The sequence below is a fragment of the Coprinopsis cinerea genome (genome assembly GCF_000182895.1).
Source record: "Coprinopsis cinerea okayama7#130 chromosome 1 map unlocalized cont3.1, whole genome shotgun sequence".
Taxonomy (NCBI): domain Eukaryota; kingdom Fungi; phylum Basidiomycota; class Agaricomycetes; order Agaricales; family Psathyrellaceae; genus Coprinopsis; species Coprinopsis cinerea.
The window spans coordinates 1,143,960-1,158,008 of record NW_003307544.1 but is presented as its reverse complement, the minus strand read 5'-3'; the positions used below and the strand labels follow the sequence as shown (position 1 = coordinate 1,158,008).

Sequence of the window (14,049 nt, the reverse complement as noted above, 5' to 3'; positions counted from 1 at the left end):
TTTCTTTACGACAACCTTTACGATGAAGTTATCTGTTTGTTGTATGTTGCGTGGCGTGCAAGGGTGTTACGAACCCGAAAGTGCATTGAGTATGTGTCATATAATTACACGGGTAGGTATACTTGTGACGGTATGTCTGCATGGAGATATAAAGTGTAGGGGGTTGCTTGCCTACCTTTGGGTAGTGACAAATTCTGGGGATTCTTCCTCCTGATCGTCGGCCATTTCTTCGTCTTGGTCCTGTCCTTCTTGTTCTGCTTCCTCAACGATGTCTTCCGCGGCATCTTCAGCTGTAGTAGGCTTAGCCTGCGAGGACGGTTGCTGAGGAGTCAGCTTCCTATGACACTGAATCCAGAGAGTCAGTTCAAATCTAGGACAACAAAGAAGGAAACGTACGTGATAAACAGCGGTCCAGTATCCACTCCAGTACATCGCATTCAAAGCCCTCGAGAACGCCTCATCTTGACTGGCCATTGGAGTAGAGTCTAACGAGCCCAGTGCAGTCGGGTCATACGTTGGCGCAGGTGGAGGTTCCAATCCATGACCATGGTCCCCCTCAACGCCATTCACTTCATCGGCAACGACATGTTCGTCGTCATTCTGTCCATGACTGGTATCCTGTGCAGGTATGAACCCTTGAGTCTGCGTAGAGGGAGGAATGTTATACCACCTACAATCACAAAAGATCATAAGTACCGATATGGTTGCTGAGGTTTTTTGCGCGTTAGAACGCGAAAAGGAGAAAGAAAACATACAGAGGTGCTTTTGTAACGGGCTGTCGCTTCCAACCTTGCCCTGATCCATGGAACGCTTCATACTCCTCATTCGCCGCGTTCCAGGCGTCTATGAGCGCCGAGTCGTCCCATATTTCTTCGTGGGTAAGCTCACGACTTTCTTCAAAGCCCGAGACATTGTTGCTTCCGCGACTTTGAGTCGTTGTGGTCGACGGCTGCTGGTTCGCCCTGTTTTTCGACTTTTGGTTGGATTTCTTCCGTTTTTTGGGTGGTGGGTTAGAATTGGTGGCAGTATTGGGCGGCGGTGGTGGTTCGGGAGCCTCATATGGCTCTGTGATATCTGCGTACGAGACGAGAGGTCGGCCGCTCATCGTGTGTTGAAGACTGAACAGCCAAGCCAGTGGAGAACCTGCACACCCAATTCGGGCTCCGCTTAAAATTGCTCAAAGTTTCTGGCGCTTATTCAAGTGCCTACAATAGTAGCGTGTGGTTAAATGGTTTGAGGAAACCTTCCGAGAATGTGATTAGAACTGACGAGCAAAGGCTGGTTGGTTGTCAAACCTTGAGACTCCGGTATTACAGCGTAGTACAGTGGCATGGTATTTCTAATGACTAGTCGGAAAGGTCTGACTACATTCCCAAAGGGATCGATAGCAGGACTCTCGCCATCTGATAGCCTTGGGCCTCTGCTCCTCCTCTTGGCCGACACCGTTTTTGCTTCTAATCGGAGTGCCCGGCTACAAGTTCTAGATGTCTTTCCTGCATGTTTGACGCCAGTGTCCCTCCTCTGTTTTCGTCAGAATCGCTTCCGAGTCCTCCTAAGATCCCCACCGATGTCAAGAACCTCTATCCCATTTATCGAAGAGATTAGGCGCGAGAAGATCTTCCCAGGCTTTGAAGCCTGCATGGTGTTCGCTGTCTGACGTGCCGAATCCTTTCGAGTAGCTTAAGCTTTCCACAGAAGAGTATTGGGGCTCCGATTAAAATCGCTGGCAAGGCACTCAAATCACGTTCGGGCGCTTAATTCCAACTTGACCCAACTCCCTCACATCCCGGTATTATCTGCGTATGCACAGCCAATAAGCGGGTAAAGTCTACCTTTGCTCTGTATATCAATTGGGACAGATATTATCAACATCGGTGAGGATCTTTTTCACCCACCCTTGATACCGCACTGAGTAAAGAAACAGGGCAATGTTGCGCAAGATGGAGTGAAGATGTCGGCGATCTGTATGATATTAATTCCCCTGTTTGATTGAAGCAGTGACAGAACCCGGACTGGGTCACCATATGACTGCGAGAATGAGAGTGGTCCTGTGTTCCGGACTCCTCGCGACGTCAACATCCGTGGTGGGGTGTTTGCTAACGCTGGGGGACATTCACGCCCACGTCAACAATTATGCGGCTGCGATGTCTGTTGAAGCTCGCCGTTCATTGCTCCGATCGGTCCTGTGTGCTGTTCGTCTACAGTCGGTACACCGAAACACTAGCCGTTACCGCGGAGACATGGACACCAGGGGATCGTGGCGAGGCTGGTCGACTGGCAGCGAAGCTAGGAGGCTTGAGGGGAAAGGAGATCTGAGTTTGTCGAGGTGTAGAACAAGATGATCCCTTTACGGCATTTACCTTCGCAGTCCGTTCTCCTTCCACCGCGTGTATGACCTTGGAGTAGGAGAAATTATTCCATAAGTAACTAAACGACTGAAAAGGGGTTTCCTTTTTAGTTCTTGTAGCAATGCCTCATCACCAATGAAACCACCCTGCCCTCCTCTTCGCCGTCCAATTTATCCCATCTACCCCAAACATTTCACCCACCCAAATTGGTATGTCTGTCCGAGGCTCAGATTCAACACGGAAACACAGACCGAAAAACAATTCCTCACCAGAGTAAGGCCGTCATCGAGCTAAATTACAACAAAAAGTTTCCATCAGCCATCTCCATGACCTTTCTGGAACAAAAGACTCTTCAGAAACGTACATGGTGCGGTATACCAACAGAACCACTTCCGCCGGTCGAATTCCCAGCGTCGATATCCCGGAGCCTGATCGAGGTCTGGGTCGTAATTCGTGAGGCTTCCGATGGCGAGCACGACGCAAGAGTGCTACGCCACAACGGAAATTTTACGCTATAGGTGTAAAGGCTGTCTATAGATTACACGAGGTCAGCGCTATTGTAGGCTTAAGCCGCAGTGCGCGGGGAGGGCACAGGGCAAGAAAAACCCATCAATGCTCGGGGATGCGGAAAGCCGGACGTACGGGAGAAAGGGCCATCAAAATCCTCATTAACCACAGCTGCAAGTTTGTTAGCTCAAGGAGCTGCGGGCTCTCAAAGCAGTTGAAACGCACACCACGGGTCCGAGGGAACTAGACGTATCATTCAAAGCACCACGTATCATACCGGTAAGCGACATAGATGATAGCTTTCTTTCGGGGAACTGAAATTACTCACAATAGTAATCACCCAAGAAGAACGCACGCACTCCTTCATCCAACTTGAAGTACCCAGTCTATGCGATGGCGTTATCAGGCATTCCATGCTCCGACTGGGGGGCAGGACAAACCACATCGATGCTCTGAATGCCATACGTCCAATCCTGGGGTTTCCTTCCAGTCGTCGAAGCAAATTCACTCAATCTTGTCCAAACCACGGTCCAAAACCAAAGAGGACTCACTGAATCAAGAAATCGACCCTACAATGCATCCTCGACGAATTTGGATGAATTCCAGGCCCGAATTCAATCTGGGTGTCTGGCAAGTGTACAGTGACGGCCTTTGTTTGCGCTGCAATGATAGAGCGTCAGCCAGAGGTTTCTATTTGCCTTTCAAGGTCGAGAAAAGGACGTACGATCCATCTCATGCCAAGCAGGACTACACCCAGGTCCAAAGGTCGTAACAACGGTGCTATAGGCATGGGATCAGCCTAAATCCACAGGCAACGGAGTCGAGAACATTACACGTTCACTCCCAGAGGAGCAATGTTGACATCGTCCTCTGTTGACTGTGTTTGTAGATTCGGTGCTGCAAGTGCGATGGATAAAAGTTTCAATACAGAGAGGAAGGCGAGATATTGGTAGAATCTCAGTCCGACACCGGCCATTTCTGAAGGGTTGGGGAAGGATCGACTTATTAGCATCTGGTGGGATCTTAAATACCCTTTCAACTTTCCCAAGAAATGCAGACTCCATCTTCAACAGACACGCATTATGCCATATGAGACATAGATTTCCCCAAGATCCAGCAGAAATACAAGAACAAAACACTTGAGGGCTTCTTTTAAGCGCCCGTCATGGTCACACCAGGACATTGCCGTCGAATGACCGCAGGAGCGCGCGTCGGGTATCTCGGACAGGTAAGGCGTGTAATTCCTGGAGAAATGAGAAGCACTTTGCGCCGCATCGATTGTCATCTACCCTCAATCTTGAACTCGAGTAACATTCAGAACCCTGAAGCCTCCAGTCCCCAATTCTTGGATAGGACTTAGCCGTAAGAACATTATTCAGGACATGGACCTGTATCTCAGAACAGCTGTTGAACACTCTTCATGCCAGGGGAGAAGAGAGGCTGGCACCAGGGGATTGAGGCGAAACTAGTCGACTTTCGGCAAAGCTCGGTGCCGGCTTGGGGGAAAGAGAGTCGAATTTATCGAGGTGTATAAGGAGGCGAACACTTTATAGCACTCCCCTTCAGTGCCCGTTCTCTTAACATTCTATGCATGGCCTCGCTGTAGGAGATATTGCCAGATAAAGGACAGAAAATGTATTGCCGCTCGTGCTATACATCACAACACCAGTGTAACTACCCGTCCTCGAATTCATCCCATCCACTATGTGCATCTCTTCAGCCACCCAAATCGGTATGTCTGCATATCCGAGGGTCAGATTCACGACGCGAACACAAACTACAACAAAATTCCTCACCAGAGTCAGGCCATCATCGACCTAATTTACAAAAATTCCATCATCCGTCGCAGTTGCGCCTGAGGCAGAAAAGAAACTCTTCAAATACTTACATGGCGCGGTATACCAATAGATCCACTTCCGCCAGTAGAATTCCCAACGTCAATATCCATGAGCCTGATCGCCGTCTGGGTTGTAACTCGCGAGCCCTCCGAGCACATGGCAAGAGCTCTATGCCACAACGGGAATTCCACTCTATAAGTATGAAGGCTGTCTATAAATTAAGCAGGGTTAGCGCTACTGTAGGTTCAACAATCCGCATGAAGGGTCATAGGAAAGGCCCAGGCGATCGAAGTGACGCCGCACGCGGAAAGCCGGATCCGGACGTACGGGGGAAAGGGCCCACAACAGTCCCGTGATTCGAAGCTGCAATTTCAACACCCATTAGCTTATGGAAGGGGCAGATTCTCGAGTGCTTGATACGCACAAGACGGTCCCGAGGAAACTAGAAGTGCCATCCGGTACTAGGTAGTAAGCGGTACAACCCTTCTTCAGCGGACTGACATTACCCACAATAGTAGTCACCCTGAATACGCGCCCGCACTCCTTCATCAAGCTTGAAATACCCAGTCTATAATGTCATTCGTCATTATTAGGCATACCATGATACAGACAGGGGACAGGACGAACCACATCGATACTCTGAACACCATATGTCCAGCCCTTCGGTTTCCTTCCGACCGTCGAAGCAAATTCAGTCGATATCGTCCAAAGCACGGTTTCAAAGCCACCGCCAAAAAAGACCCACCAAATAGAAAAACCAACGTTACAATGCACCCTCGTCAAGTTTGCATGGATTCCAGGCCCAAATTCCAGTTGGCTGCGTGGCAAATGAACCGTGGCGACCATGGTTTCTTCTGAAAAATAAATGGTCAGCCAAACGTTGCTGTTTTGCCTTCAAGATTGAGAGAAGGAACGTACCATCTACCTCAGACCAAGTGAAAGCTGGATCACAGCCATGTCCCAAAGTCGTGATTCCGTCACTATCGACATGGGGATCAAATTAAACCCACAGGCACAGTAGTAAAGTCTGTTACATGATCACTCCCGCAGGAGGAATGTTGACGTCCTCCTCGGTTGACAGAGCACGTATATGCGGGTTTGAGAGTGCAGCGGATAAAATGCTCAATAGAGAGACGAAGAGTAGATAACTGCAGAATCTCAGTCCCTCGACGGCCATTTCTGAGGATTGAGTGAGGACAGGTGCCAAATTCCATCAGTATCTACTGGGATCTTAAATACCATTTCGACTCGCCTAGAATTTCCAGGTGTAGCCCTCAGTATTCCCCGAGCCTGTCCAAGTGAAACACCGATTTCTTCCAACGGTCTGGAGGAACACATCAGAAGCCTTCGCTTAAGCGCCCATCAAAGTCACGAGAGAATCTTTGCAGTCTAATGGCCGCAGGAGCGCCCGCTGGGGATCTCGGACAAGGCAAGCGTGTAAACCCTGGAGAAATGAGAAGCATCTTGCGCAGCATAGCTTGCCATCCCTTAGGCTCAATTATGGCTGAAGCTTGATATCGCTATTTCACGAGTTCTGGTTCCATCGGTGCTTATACGGAATCAAATGTCAATCGAAGCCATGAAATCCCAGTCGTGAATGTCTGGGATTAGGCTGAGCTGTGAGAATATAGCCTCTTATCTCTTCGCGTTTCACTTTACCACTGTTCGTCGGCTTCCCCACGATACCGTACCTGGTGATCCTGTACTCAGGCCTCGTTGTACTTGCTCCCCCCAGTTTAGAATCCAACTGTGCCTTCTCGAGCCCAAGCCGACAGCGCGCTCCCTTCCTTAGGGGACCATCCCACCTTCGACCAGAAGTTCCGACGTCTGACCAGCCATCAGCGGGTACATTGGAGGTAATCAGCACCTTCCAAAGCCTGTGGTATAGTTGTAATCACTGCTAGACGATCAGAGTTCTGTTTGATCAAGCACATTCCCGAGAAGGTCTGTCCACTCCCTGACTTCTCTCACACCCAGTCCCAGCCCCTCAAGTTCGAGGGATTAGGACGACACCCCATAAACCTTCATCATCTGCTCCGCAATGACATCCCAGGCATCCTGCGTCCCATCCGTCTCCATCGCATCCGAAGACGGACTCTTGATGTCCATCGGTACGAGGATCATCCTCCCCCTCACATCCAACCCAAATGCATCCTTCCCTCGCTTCTCTTGGTGAGTCTCTGGCGGGGGTGTCGTATACTTGTAGTTCAGTGTATGCGAGCCAAGCTGGTAGGAGGGTTGCGCTCGAGGTCAGTATCAGCCCGAAAGCTGTACGCAAAGGGAGCACGCACCGAGCTAAGCAACGCATCCTCTGCATGGAAACTATAAATCCCATCCTCCGGTCGTCCAGCATCCCCAAACTTGCCAGTCCCATCCGTGCCTTCGGGCCTCTGCCTCTTGGTCCTAGTTTTCTTCTTCCGAGCTTGTGACGCAGGCAGGGTATTCTCCAAAATTGACTCCTCCTCAAGAGATAAGTGGTATGTCCGGGAAATGAACAGGAGATGCGAGAATTTGAAGGGTAGGTTCTGCTCAAAGCCGTCAGTTGAAAGGTCTGACGATAAGATAACGACGGAGGGCGCACTGCAGCGATCGAGTTGCGAACTTCGTCTCTGAGCATGTTATACAGTGGAGGGACGACTTCAACAGGCATATTGATCAGGCGTTCACAGATGACGAGACCGATGTGCTTTTCGGATTGGGAGAAGAGGGATTGGAGTTCGGCGTGCAAGGAGGAAGATGATTCTTCCTGGCTTTTTGATAGGCAGTACTGTGCCAGAGCTTTCATAGATGGGTGTTGCTAACGACTTCAATTCAATTCTCAGAAACCAGAAAAGAGATAAAGAAACACGCACATGATGTAGATGCATATTCAAAACAGTCAGCAGGGCATACGGATCGCTCTCCTCGCCATCCGTCTTGATAGTCGAACCAATATAGTCCTGCTCTAATATCAGTTCTGTTAGTTCATGCAAGTTGAACAGTTCAGCATCTCTGCCGAATAGCTGTTGTAAAAGCCTTTTGATAGCTTGGTAGTCCACCGATGAGTTTGGAGAGAAAAAGTCGAAAGAAACATCGACTAGAGACTGGTAGCAAATTTTAGGTTAATTCCTGGGACAACCACGAGTTTCAATGAAGATACTTGCTGTTTCCGAGCTAGAATCTTCGTTGTCGGAGACTTGGGATCGTTTTCCCATCGTTTGGGTCAAGTTTGCGGTGGAGGAAAGGGACAAGAAGGAATCGATTATTTGGTATCCTTTTCTGATCAATTTGATGGCATTTAGCGCTGGCGGCTATTGCACCTTTCACCACCACCACCACCGTGTCGCCAACTGTAAGCTTGACCTTTGGGGCTCATTCATGGTTCATATTGGATGTCATTCTGTACCTTTTCCGACCACTAGACATAGCGAATGTCGCAGACCTCCTGGGGAAGCGGGCGTATGCACAACGGAGAATTCCAATCCCCGCACGAAAATACTTACTGGTTAACCAACCTCACAGTCACCAGACAGAGAGGAACCTCCGAACAATCTCTTAATGTTCACTTGTAAAAATTGCGACTGTTGGAGCAATACCCTCAGGTTCGGAAAACCGGCACCCCGTATCCGTTGTGCACAAGGATCTTTCGGGTTTCCTCCTGGACCTGTTGGATGACTCAGGAGAATACTTTTAAGCACGGCATATGCATTTCCAACCACTAATTGCCTCCTGATGTCTCTCCCCACCACAGTGGTGGACTATATCCGCCACGATGACAACCAGCCCAGTCACCGTTCCAGTGCCATAGACCTCGGAAAGTCGCTACAAACCACATTTGTGCAGGAGGTTACAAGGAGCGAACCATCAATTGGAAGGGTCGAGGCGAGCGCTTCAGACGAGTTCAAGCTGCCTAGTCGTCGCTCGCTGTTCGTCGTCATATTTGGGAATGCTTTATTCCAGGTGTGTGCCCTGCCAGCGTAGCACCGGGGCGATAGGGGCTGAAAGTGGTATCCTCTAGGTCACTTTCTTCATCATTGTCTCATCTGCAAGCGCCTATGCAGAACACCTGGGCGGTACCGCGACCTTTTCTGGTCTAACTATCGGTATCCCAACCGTTTTCTCTGGCCTCGCTCTCCTCGTCACCACCCGACTCGACAAAGGTTCTTCTCTCCGTCACCAACGCCTATCTCCCTCTAACACACCTTTCCAGGACGCTACAACGGTTGCTTCCAATTCGCCTACCTCTGCGCCATCCTCGGAAACATAACCTACGGCCTCGCCTACCGCGCCAACTTCCTCTACCTCATCCTCATCGGCAGATGCATCACCGGCTTCTCCTTCATCTGCTTCATGTACCACAAACGATACTGCGCAGACCCTCGAATCGTTGGAATCCGCAGACGAACCACTTTAGCTAGTTGGTTAGTCCTCGGCCAGGCTTTCGGGTTCTCAGCGGGTCCTTTCCTTGGCGGAGTGCTTCACAAAATCGGGTTCGGGAATCGCGTGTTTAACGGGTACACAAGCCCAGGATGGATCATGGCCGGAGCCTGGTGTCTATTCTGGCCGCTCAGCAACTGGTTATTCGAGGACGCCCCACCACGCCCTGCCCCATCCCGTTCCACAACCCCGCCCCCAACATCCACACCCATACCAACCACAGGCATCGAACTCCCCACCCTCTCCCAACCAACCTCTCGTTCCCCCACTCCTCCTCCACCTCCCCCATCATGGCGTGACCTCTCCTGGCGCCAATGGGGCGTAACTGCCTGCATGTGTTGGTTCGCCATGACCTGCTTCAACATCCTCGGAGCATGGGAATCAAATATCCCCGTCTACTCCGCCATCGCGCTCGGATACTCCCCTTTCCAAGCCGGAAACTTCATCGCCCTAGGCGGGATATGCACCCTCCCCTTCCTCCTTCTCAACGTCCGGTACGCACGAAAGTTCCAAGACCGAACCACCCTCGCTACAGGCACCAGCCTCGGATTGGCAGGTCTCTTGATCATGCTCATTCTAATCAAAACCGACAAAGTCAGTTTCGGGCCTTTCTTCGTGTGTTGGTTCTTGGTAGCTCTGGGATTCAATCTCGCCAGCACCTGCACTCTCAGTTTACTATCAAAACAGCTGCCAGACGAATGGGTAACAGGCGTGAGCATGGCCATCCAGTACAGCAACTACACAGGACGTGTCACAGGAGCAGTTCTAGGAGGCGCAGGTGTGAAGATCGGAATGCCAAACTACCTCGGAATCCAAATCGCAATTGTAGGATTCGGAGGAGTCATGTACCTCGTCCTCTGGAGAGACCTCAAGGCCAAGACTGGATAGAGGCACCCCACGCCCGCCTTCCCCTCCTCGACACCTAGGATTAGACGGGATAGAAAGGATATAAAATTCCAAAAAAGAAATAAACAATCACAAAAACAGAAGGAAGGAAGGGAATGTGAAATAGGTAAAAGTACACTACACGAAACACAAAAAGTGAGAATATAAAGCAGGAGCGGGTAACCACCCTCCATCGACAACAAACAGTGGCCAGAAGAAACCCTCTTGCCACTACCTCCCAATGCCCATCTTCAAAACAGCACCCACGACATCGACATCGTCCCATCTAGGATCAATACCGGGTTCACCATCCATAGCCGCATTCTTCCTGTTCTGTATATGGATAAGGGTATTCCTGAAATGCCGTGTGATCATCTCGGGCGTCTGGACACCTTCAATGAGACCTGGTGGAGCGCGCTGCGATGGGTGGACGTCGGGAGACGAGATGTTGTCGATGCTGGAGGTGATCAATTCGACGAGGCTGTTGACGAACTTGGGCGCCACCTATCAAAAGTCCGGTCAGGGTCGCACAGAAGGCAAAGGAAATCATAAAACGCACCGCAGGTGTTCCGCAATCGAGGTAGTATAGGTATTGGTCTAGGGTATCGCAGTATAGTTGAATAGTGACAATCTCCTCAATCGCAGAATTTGCAATTCGCAAGGCTTTCTGTAGGCACTCTAGGACGCGTTTGCCATCTTGATGAGGGAACTATTCGCAAGCGTTAGGTCAACAAGTAACAAGCCAAGACAGAGAAACAAAACTCACGGCTTTAGGACTAGTCTCAACCTCCCTCTCCTTCACTTCATCCTTTTCCTTCTTCTCTTTCTCCTCCTTCTTAGCCTTCTCCCCATCCTTCTCCTTGCCCTCTTTCTCTTTACCCTCCTCCTTCCCATCCTCCTTCGCCTTTTCCCCAGGCGGCGTCGGAGCCTTAACAACCACAGTCTCAGCAGCTCCAAACTGGTTGGCCTGCTGCCACCACAAGTGACTAGCAAGGCCCACAGCAGTAGCCTGATGACTCTTCTTCAAAAGCTTTGCTCCATGCAGCGCAGCCTTCGTGATCAACGTGTCATAATTATCCACTCCAAACACTTTGGCACCCGCCAGCGTACCAATGATCAGTGTAATAGCTTGCAACTGCGCTCGAGATTCAGATATCGAATCCTCATAGACGCTAAAGGCTTGCACGTAAAAGTCATAAGCGAGGTCTTCGAACCCGCATTCATCGGCGATCTGGGCGGCGAGGAGGAATAGACGGAGGGCGATGCTTGGTGCTTCGACTTGGGTGGCAAGAATGGAGGTGAGTTGCCGTACAAACTTGAGGATAGTCGACACTTTGCCCTGCCAATCCGTTTCCTACACCACATAAGTAATTGGATAGAAAATGACTCAAGGCGAGATGGCACATACCACACTCTCCCGAAGCTTGTACCTCCTGCACAACTTGATAGAGGCAGTGATCAACGCAGGGAACGTAAACTTCATCCTCTCCCCACCCATATCGAAGTGTCTCCTCGCAGTCTGCAACAACTCAAACTGAACATCCAGACTCTCGGCCCTGAACAAATGAACCATCCTAGCAACCCATCCCTGTTCCTCAGCCATCTCCTCCCTCTCCAAGAAGAATGGTCCTTGTCGTCGGATTTCGCGACTACCAGGTTGACCGTTAGGTGGCGGCAGGTTGGTGTTAACATCGGATTGGTCTTTGATGAGGACATGGCAAAGGTCGAGAACGCCATCAACATCTTCGGGTGTTTCAACAATAGTCTCGTTCTTGAGGACGGACGAAACGAGGGAGTGTGCGATGGAACGGCGGGTGGAGAACAATTGTCGGGAGAGGAGCGGGCCGTAGTTGGGGATGGCAAGGAGAGTGAGGACGGACTGGTAAGAGTTAATGGGTGATACCAGTAGCGCTGCGAGATTCGCCGTTGTTTGCTGGGCGTGGAGGTCGGGACTAATGGATAATCAGCAATCAGCCTGAAAAGGTAAACTGGCGCACAAACCTATCCTTGAACTCCTTGATCTTGTCCGCAGCAAATCCGAGAATTTGATCCACGTATTCTAGACGGTCGGGGTAGCAGCTGACGGATAGGTTGGTCAAGGAAACAAGTAGAGCTGTAATGTCTTGAATGGAAAGATCGGGGCGGGCCTTGATGAGGTCGACAACCTGCTTCCAGAAGACCTCGAACAGAGGCACATTCTCCGGAATACCTCTGAACTTTCTCGTGGGGGAACCTTCCTTCTCCTTGCCCTTCGGCTCAGTCGATGGCGTGGCTGGCTCCTCATTGACCTTCTCCTTCTCGCTTTCTCCTGCCTCCTCGAAGCTCTCGGTGGTCCGGGGACTCGTAGGCGACGCCACCTCCGAAGCCCACGCATTCGCCTCTGGTGCTGTCGTCGGCGAAGTAGGGGGTGACGTAGCCCACCTCTGTTCCCTCGCCTTGGCTTTCTGCAACTTGACTTTCTCAGCTAACCTCTTCGCCGCAGCCTCTTCCTGCCTCTTGGTCTCCTCAGGGTCCTCGTTCTCGGCTTCGCGCGACGCGTAAAGGGCGAGCCGGTCGATCAAGGCGATGACGATTTGTTTGATGTTGACTTTGGGGTGGAGTTGGGCGGTCGCCGAGAGGAATGGGCCGAGAGTGTGCAGGTGGAACTCGTCGGAGAAGACCTGCAATCTAGTTGGTATATAATATAACAGAACAAAGAGAAATCGCACCTGAATGACGACCTCCATAAGATACTCCTGAGCAATCACATCCTTGCAGTTCACCACCTGCTCCAGGATACTTGGGAGGATAGTCTTCTGATACAAATCCAAATCCACCCCATCCAACTGACTTAACCGCACCAAATTCGTTCCAACCAAAATCCTCAACTCGCGGCGTTCCATCTCGCGCTTCTCGCGATCTCTGGAGTGACCCTGGTGCTGCAACCGGACCCAAAGCTTGTTCATCTCGATAAAGTTGCTGAGCAAGAACTCGATCGAGTCCTGTAGACATCCCGCAGGTCTGAATGGCGACAATGAGTAACCCTTGCGGTGGACTGCGGACAGAGGACATACCCAGGTACGTTCCCAACGGGTAAATGATCTCTGGTCTGGCCACTGAGATAGTGCCTCAAGAACAACCCTCTCACAGGGTTCAACACACCCCTGGACATCTCCAACATATCCTTCATAACCTCCTTGACCTGCGCATCCGGAACTGACATGTACACCGACCCAATTGTGATCATCAAGTACAACCGCGGGACAATGTTACCGGCATATTGCACCAATTCGTAGAGTTCCGGTAGGCTATGTCGTCCAGAGGTGTGCGCGTCATATAGATAATTGGAGAGGTATCTTAGAGCGTCGAAGATGGCCATATCTATCCCGCCAAACATCAGTTCAAAGCGATTTGGCAATCGTTCAACAACTCACAGAGTTCATAATACTGTTTAGGTGATAACGACGACGTCCGGAGCTCTGCCAACATAAGACTCGCACTCTTCAGCGCGTCCATAAGCTGGTCCAGTTCCTATACAACGATAATTCATCGAAACTAAGTCCATGAAAGAATAAAGGTAAACAGGAGGGTTGCGTACGAGATGGCGCTTCATCTGCTGAACTTGAACCTTGACAGTGCTCAAGGCCTCGCTGAGGAGCTTTCCCTCCTCCGGCGGCACTGGGTGTTGTGTTGTCGTCGCCATCGTGTTCGCTGCAGACGGTGTCGAAAGGCGTCCAGCAGCTGTCGAGTTCGTTACGACGAAATGTGGTTAAAGGCGCTAAGTTCTGTCCGCCTGATGCCTGTCTCTCTGGGCGACCCGTGGTCAGCGATTAGTCAGCCTTTCCTCATTAAGACAGTTTTTGATCTCCGCTCTTGCCGCCCTTTGCCTCGTCGTACCTCTCGTCGTACCGGGCAGATAGCTGGGCTGTTTGGCGCTCAATAGGGCCATTTGGATAATGCAACAAAAGTTTACTGGCAGGAACTACAAGCCAGTTTTTCGAATGCCGTGCCTACCGTATCCCTCGCGTTTCTGGGAAGCAACCTCGACAAACTTCTAGGCAACGTAGACGAGGCGG

The 14,049-nt window shown here is 50.7% G+C and overlaps 6 protein-coding genes across 6 annotated transcripts; 1 reads left to right on the top strand and 5 right to left on the bottom strand.

Moving 5' to 3' along the window:
• Positions 1 to 171: 171 nt before the first annotated feature.
• CC1G_12189 (hypothetical protein) lies at positions 172 to 1,105 on the bottom strand (the record flags this gene model as incomplete). The annotated part of the gene is made up of 3 exons (XM_001828476.1): positions 172 to 345; positions 397 to 670; positions 756 to 1,105. The coding sequence occupies 3 exons, from the start codon at positions 1,103 to 1,105 to the stop codon at positions 172 to 174; spliced, it is 798 nt and encodes a 265-aa protein (XP_001828528.1).
• A 1,422-nt stretch (positions 1,106 to 2,527) lies between these two features.
• CC1G_12188 (hypothetical protein) lies at positions 2,528 to 3,831 on the bottom strand (the record flags this gene model as incomplete). The annotated part of the gene is made up of 10 exons (XM_001828475.2): positions 2,528 to 2,563; positions 2,618 to 2,638; positions 2,713 to 2,879; positions 2,991 to 3,026; positions 3,081 to 3,098; positions 3,184 to 3,241; positions 3,296 to 3,338; positions 3,407 to 3,515; positions 3,580 to 3,635; positions 3,689 to 3,831. The coding sequence occupies 10 exons, from the start codon at positions 3,829 to 3,831 to the stop codon at positions 2,528 to 2,530; spliced, it is 687 nt and encodes a 228-aa protein (XP_001828527.2).
• Positions 3,832 to 4,651: 820 nt separating this feature from the next.
• Positions 4,652 to 5,877, bottom strand: CC1G_13615 (hypothetical protein). The gene is made up of 8 exons (XM_002912036.1): positions 5,728 to 5,877; positions 5,612 to 5,673; positions 5,439 to 5,544; positions 5,321 to 5,363; positions 5,204 to 5,261; positions 5,118 to 5,135; positions 5,021 to 5,056; positions 4,652 to 4,904 (listed from the first exon to the last, which is right to left on the bottom strand). Exons 1-8 carry the CDS (start codon positions 5,868 to 5,870, stop codon positions 4,732 to 4,734), a joined length of 639 nt encoding a protein of 212 aa, XP_002912082.1. The 5' UTR covers positions 5,871 to 5,877; the 3' UTR covers positions 4,652 to 4,731.
• Positions 5,878 to 6,694: 817 nt separating this feature from the next.
• On the bottom strand, positions 6,695 to 7,887 carry CC1G_12187 (bcp1; the record flags this gene model as incomplete). The annotated part of the gene is made up of 5 exons (XM_001828474.1): positions 6,695 to 6,919; positions 6,985 to 7,218; positions 7,275 to 7,490; positions 7,546 to 7,769; positions 7,833 to 7,887. The coding sequence occupies 5 exons, from the start codon at positions 7,885 to 7,887 to the stop codon at positions 6,695 to 6,697; spliced, it is 954 nt and encodes a 317-aa protein (XP_001828526.1).
• A 517-nt stretch (positions 7,888 to 8,404) lies between these two features.
• On the top strand, positions 8,405 to 9,997 carry CC1G_12186 (membrane transporter; the record flags this gene model as incomplete). The annotated part of the gene is made up of 3 exons (XM_001828473.1): positions 8,405 to 8,632; positions 8,691 to 8,832; positions 8,883 to 9,997. The coding sequence occupies 3 exons, from the start codon at positions 8,405 to 8,407 to the stop codon at positions 9,995 to 9,997; spliced, it is 1,485 nt and encodes a 494-aa protein (XP_001828525.1).
• Positions 9,998 to 10,111: 114 nt separating this feature from the next.
• On the bottom strand, positions 10,112 to 13,676 carry CC1G_12185 (vacuolar protein sorting-associated protein 35; the record flags this gene model as incomplete). Its single annotated transcript, XM_001828472.2, has 9 exons — positions 10,112 to 10,498; positions 10,554 to 10,703; positions 10,761 to 11,348; positions 11,403 to 11,946; positions 11,996 to 12,654; positions 12,703 to 12,994; positions 13,048 to 13,354; positions 13,408 to 13,504; positions 13,572 to 13,676. The coding sequence occupies 9 exons, from the start codon at positions 13,674 to 13,676 to the stop codon at positions 10,226 to 10,228; spliced, it is 3,015 nt and encodes a 1,004-aa protein (XP_001828524.2). The 3' UTR covers positions 10,112 to 10,225.
• Positions 13,677 to 14,049: the final 373 nt, after the last annotated feature.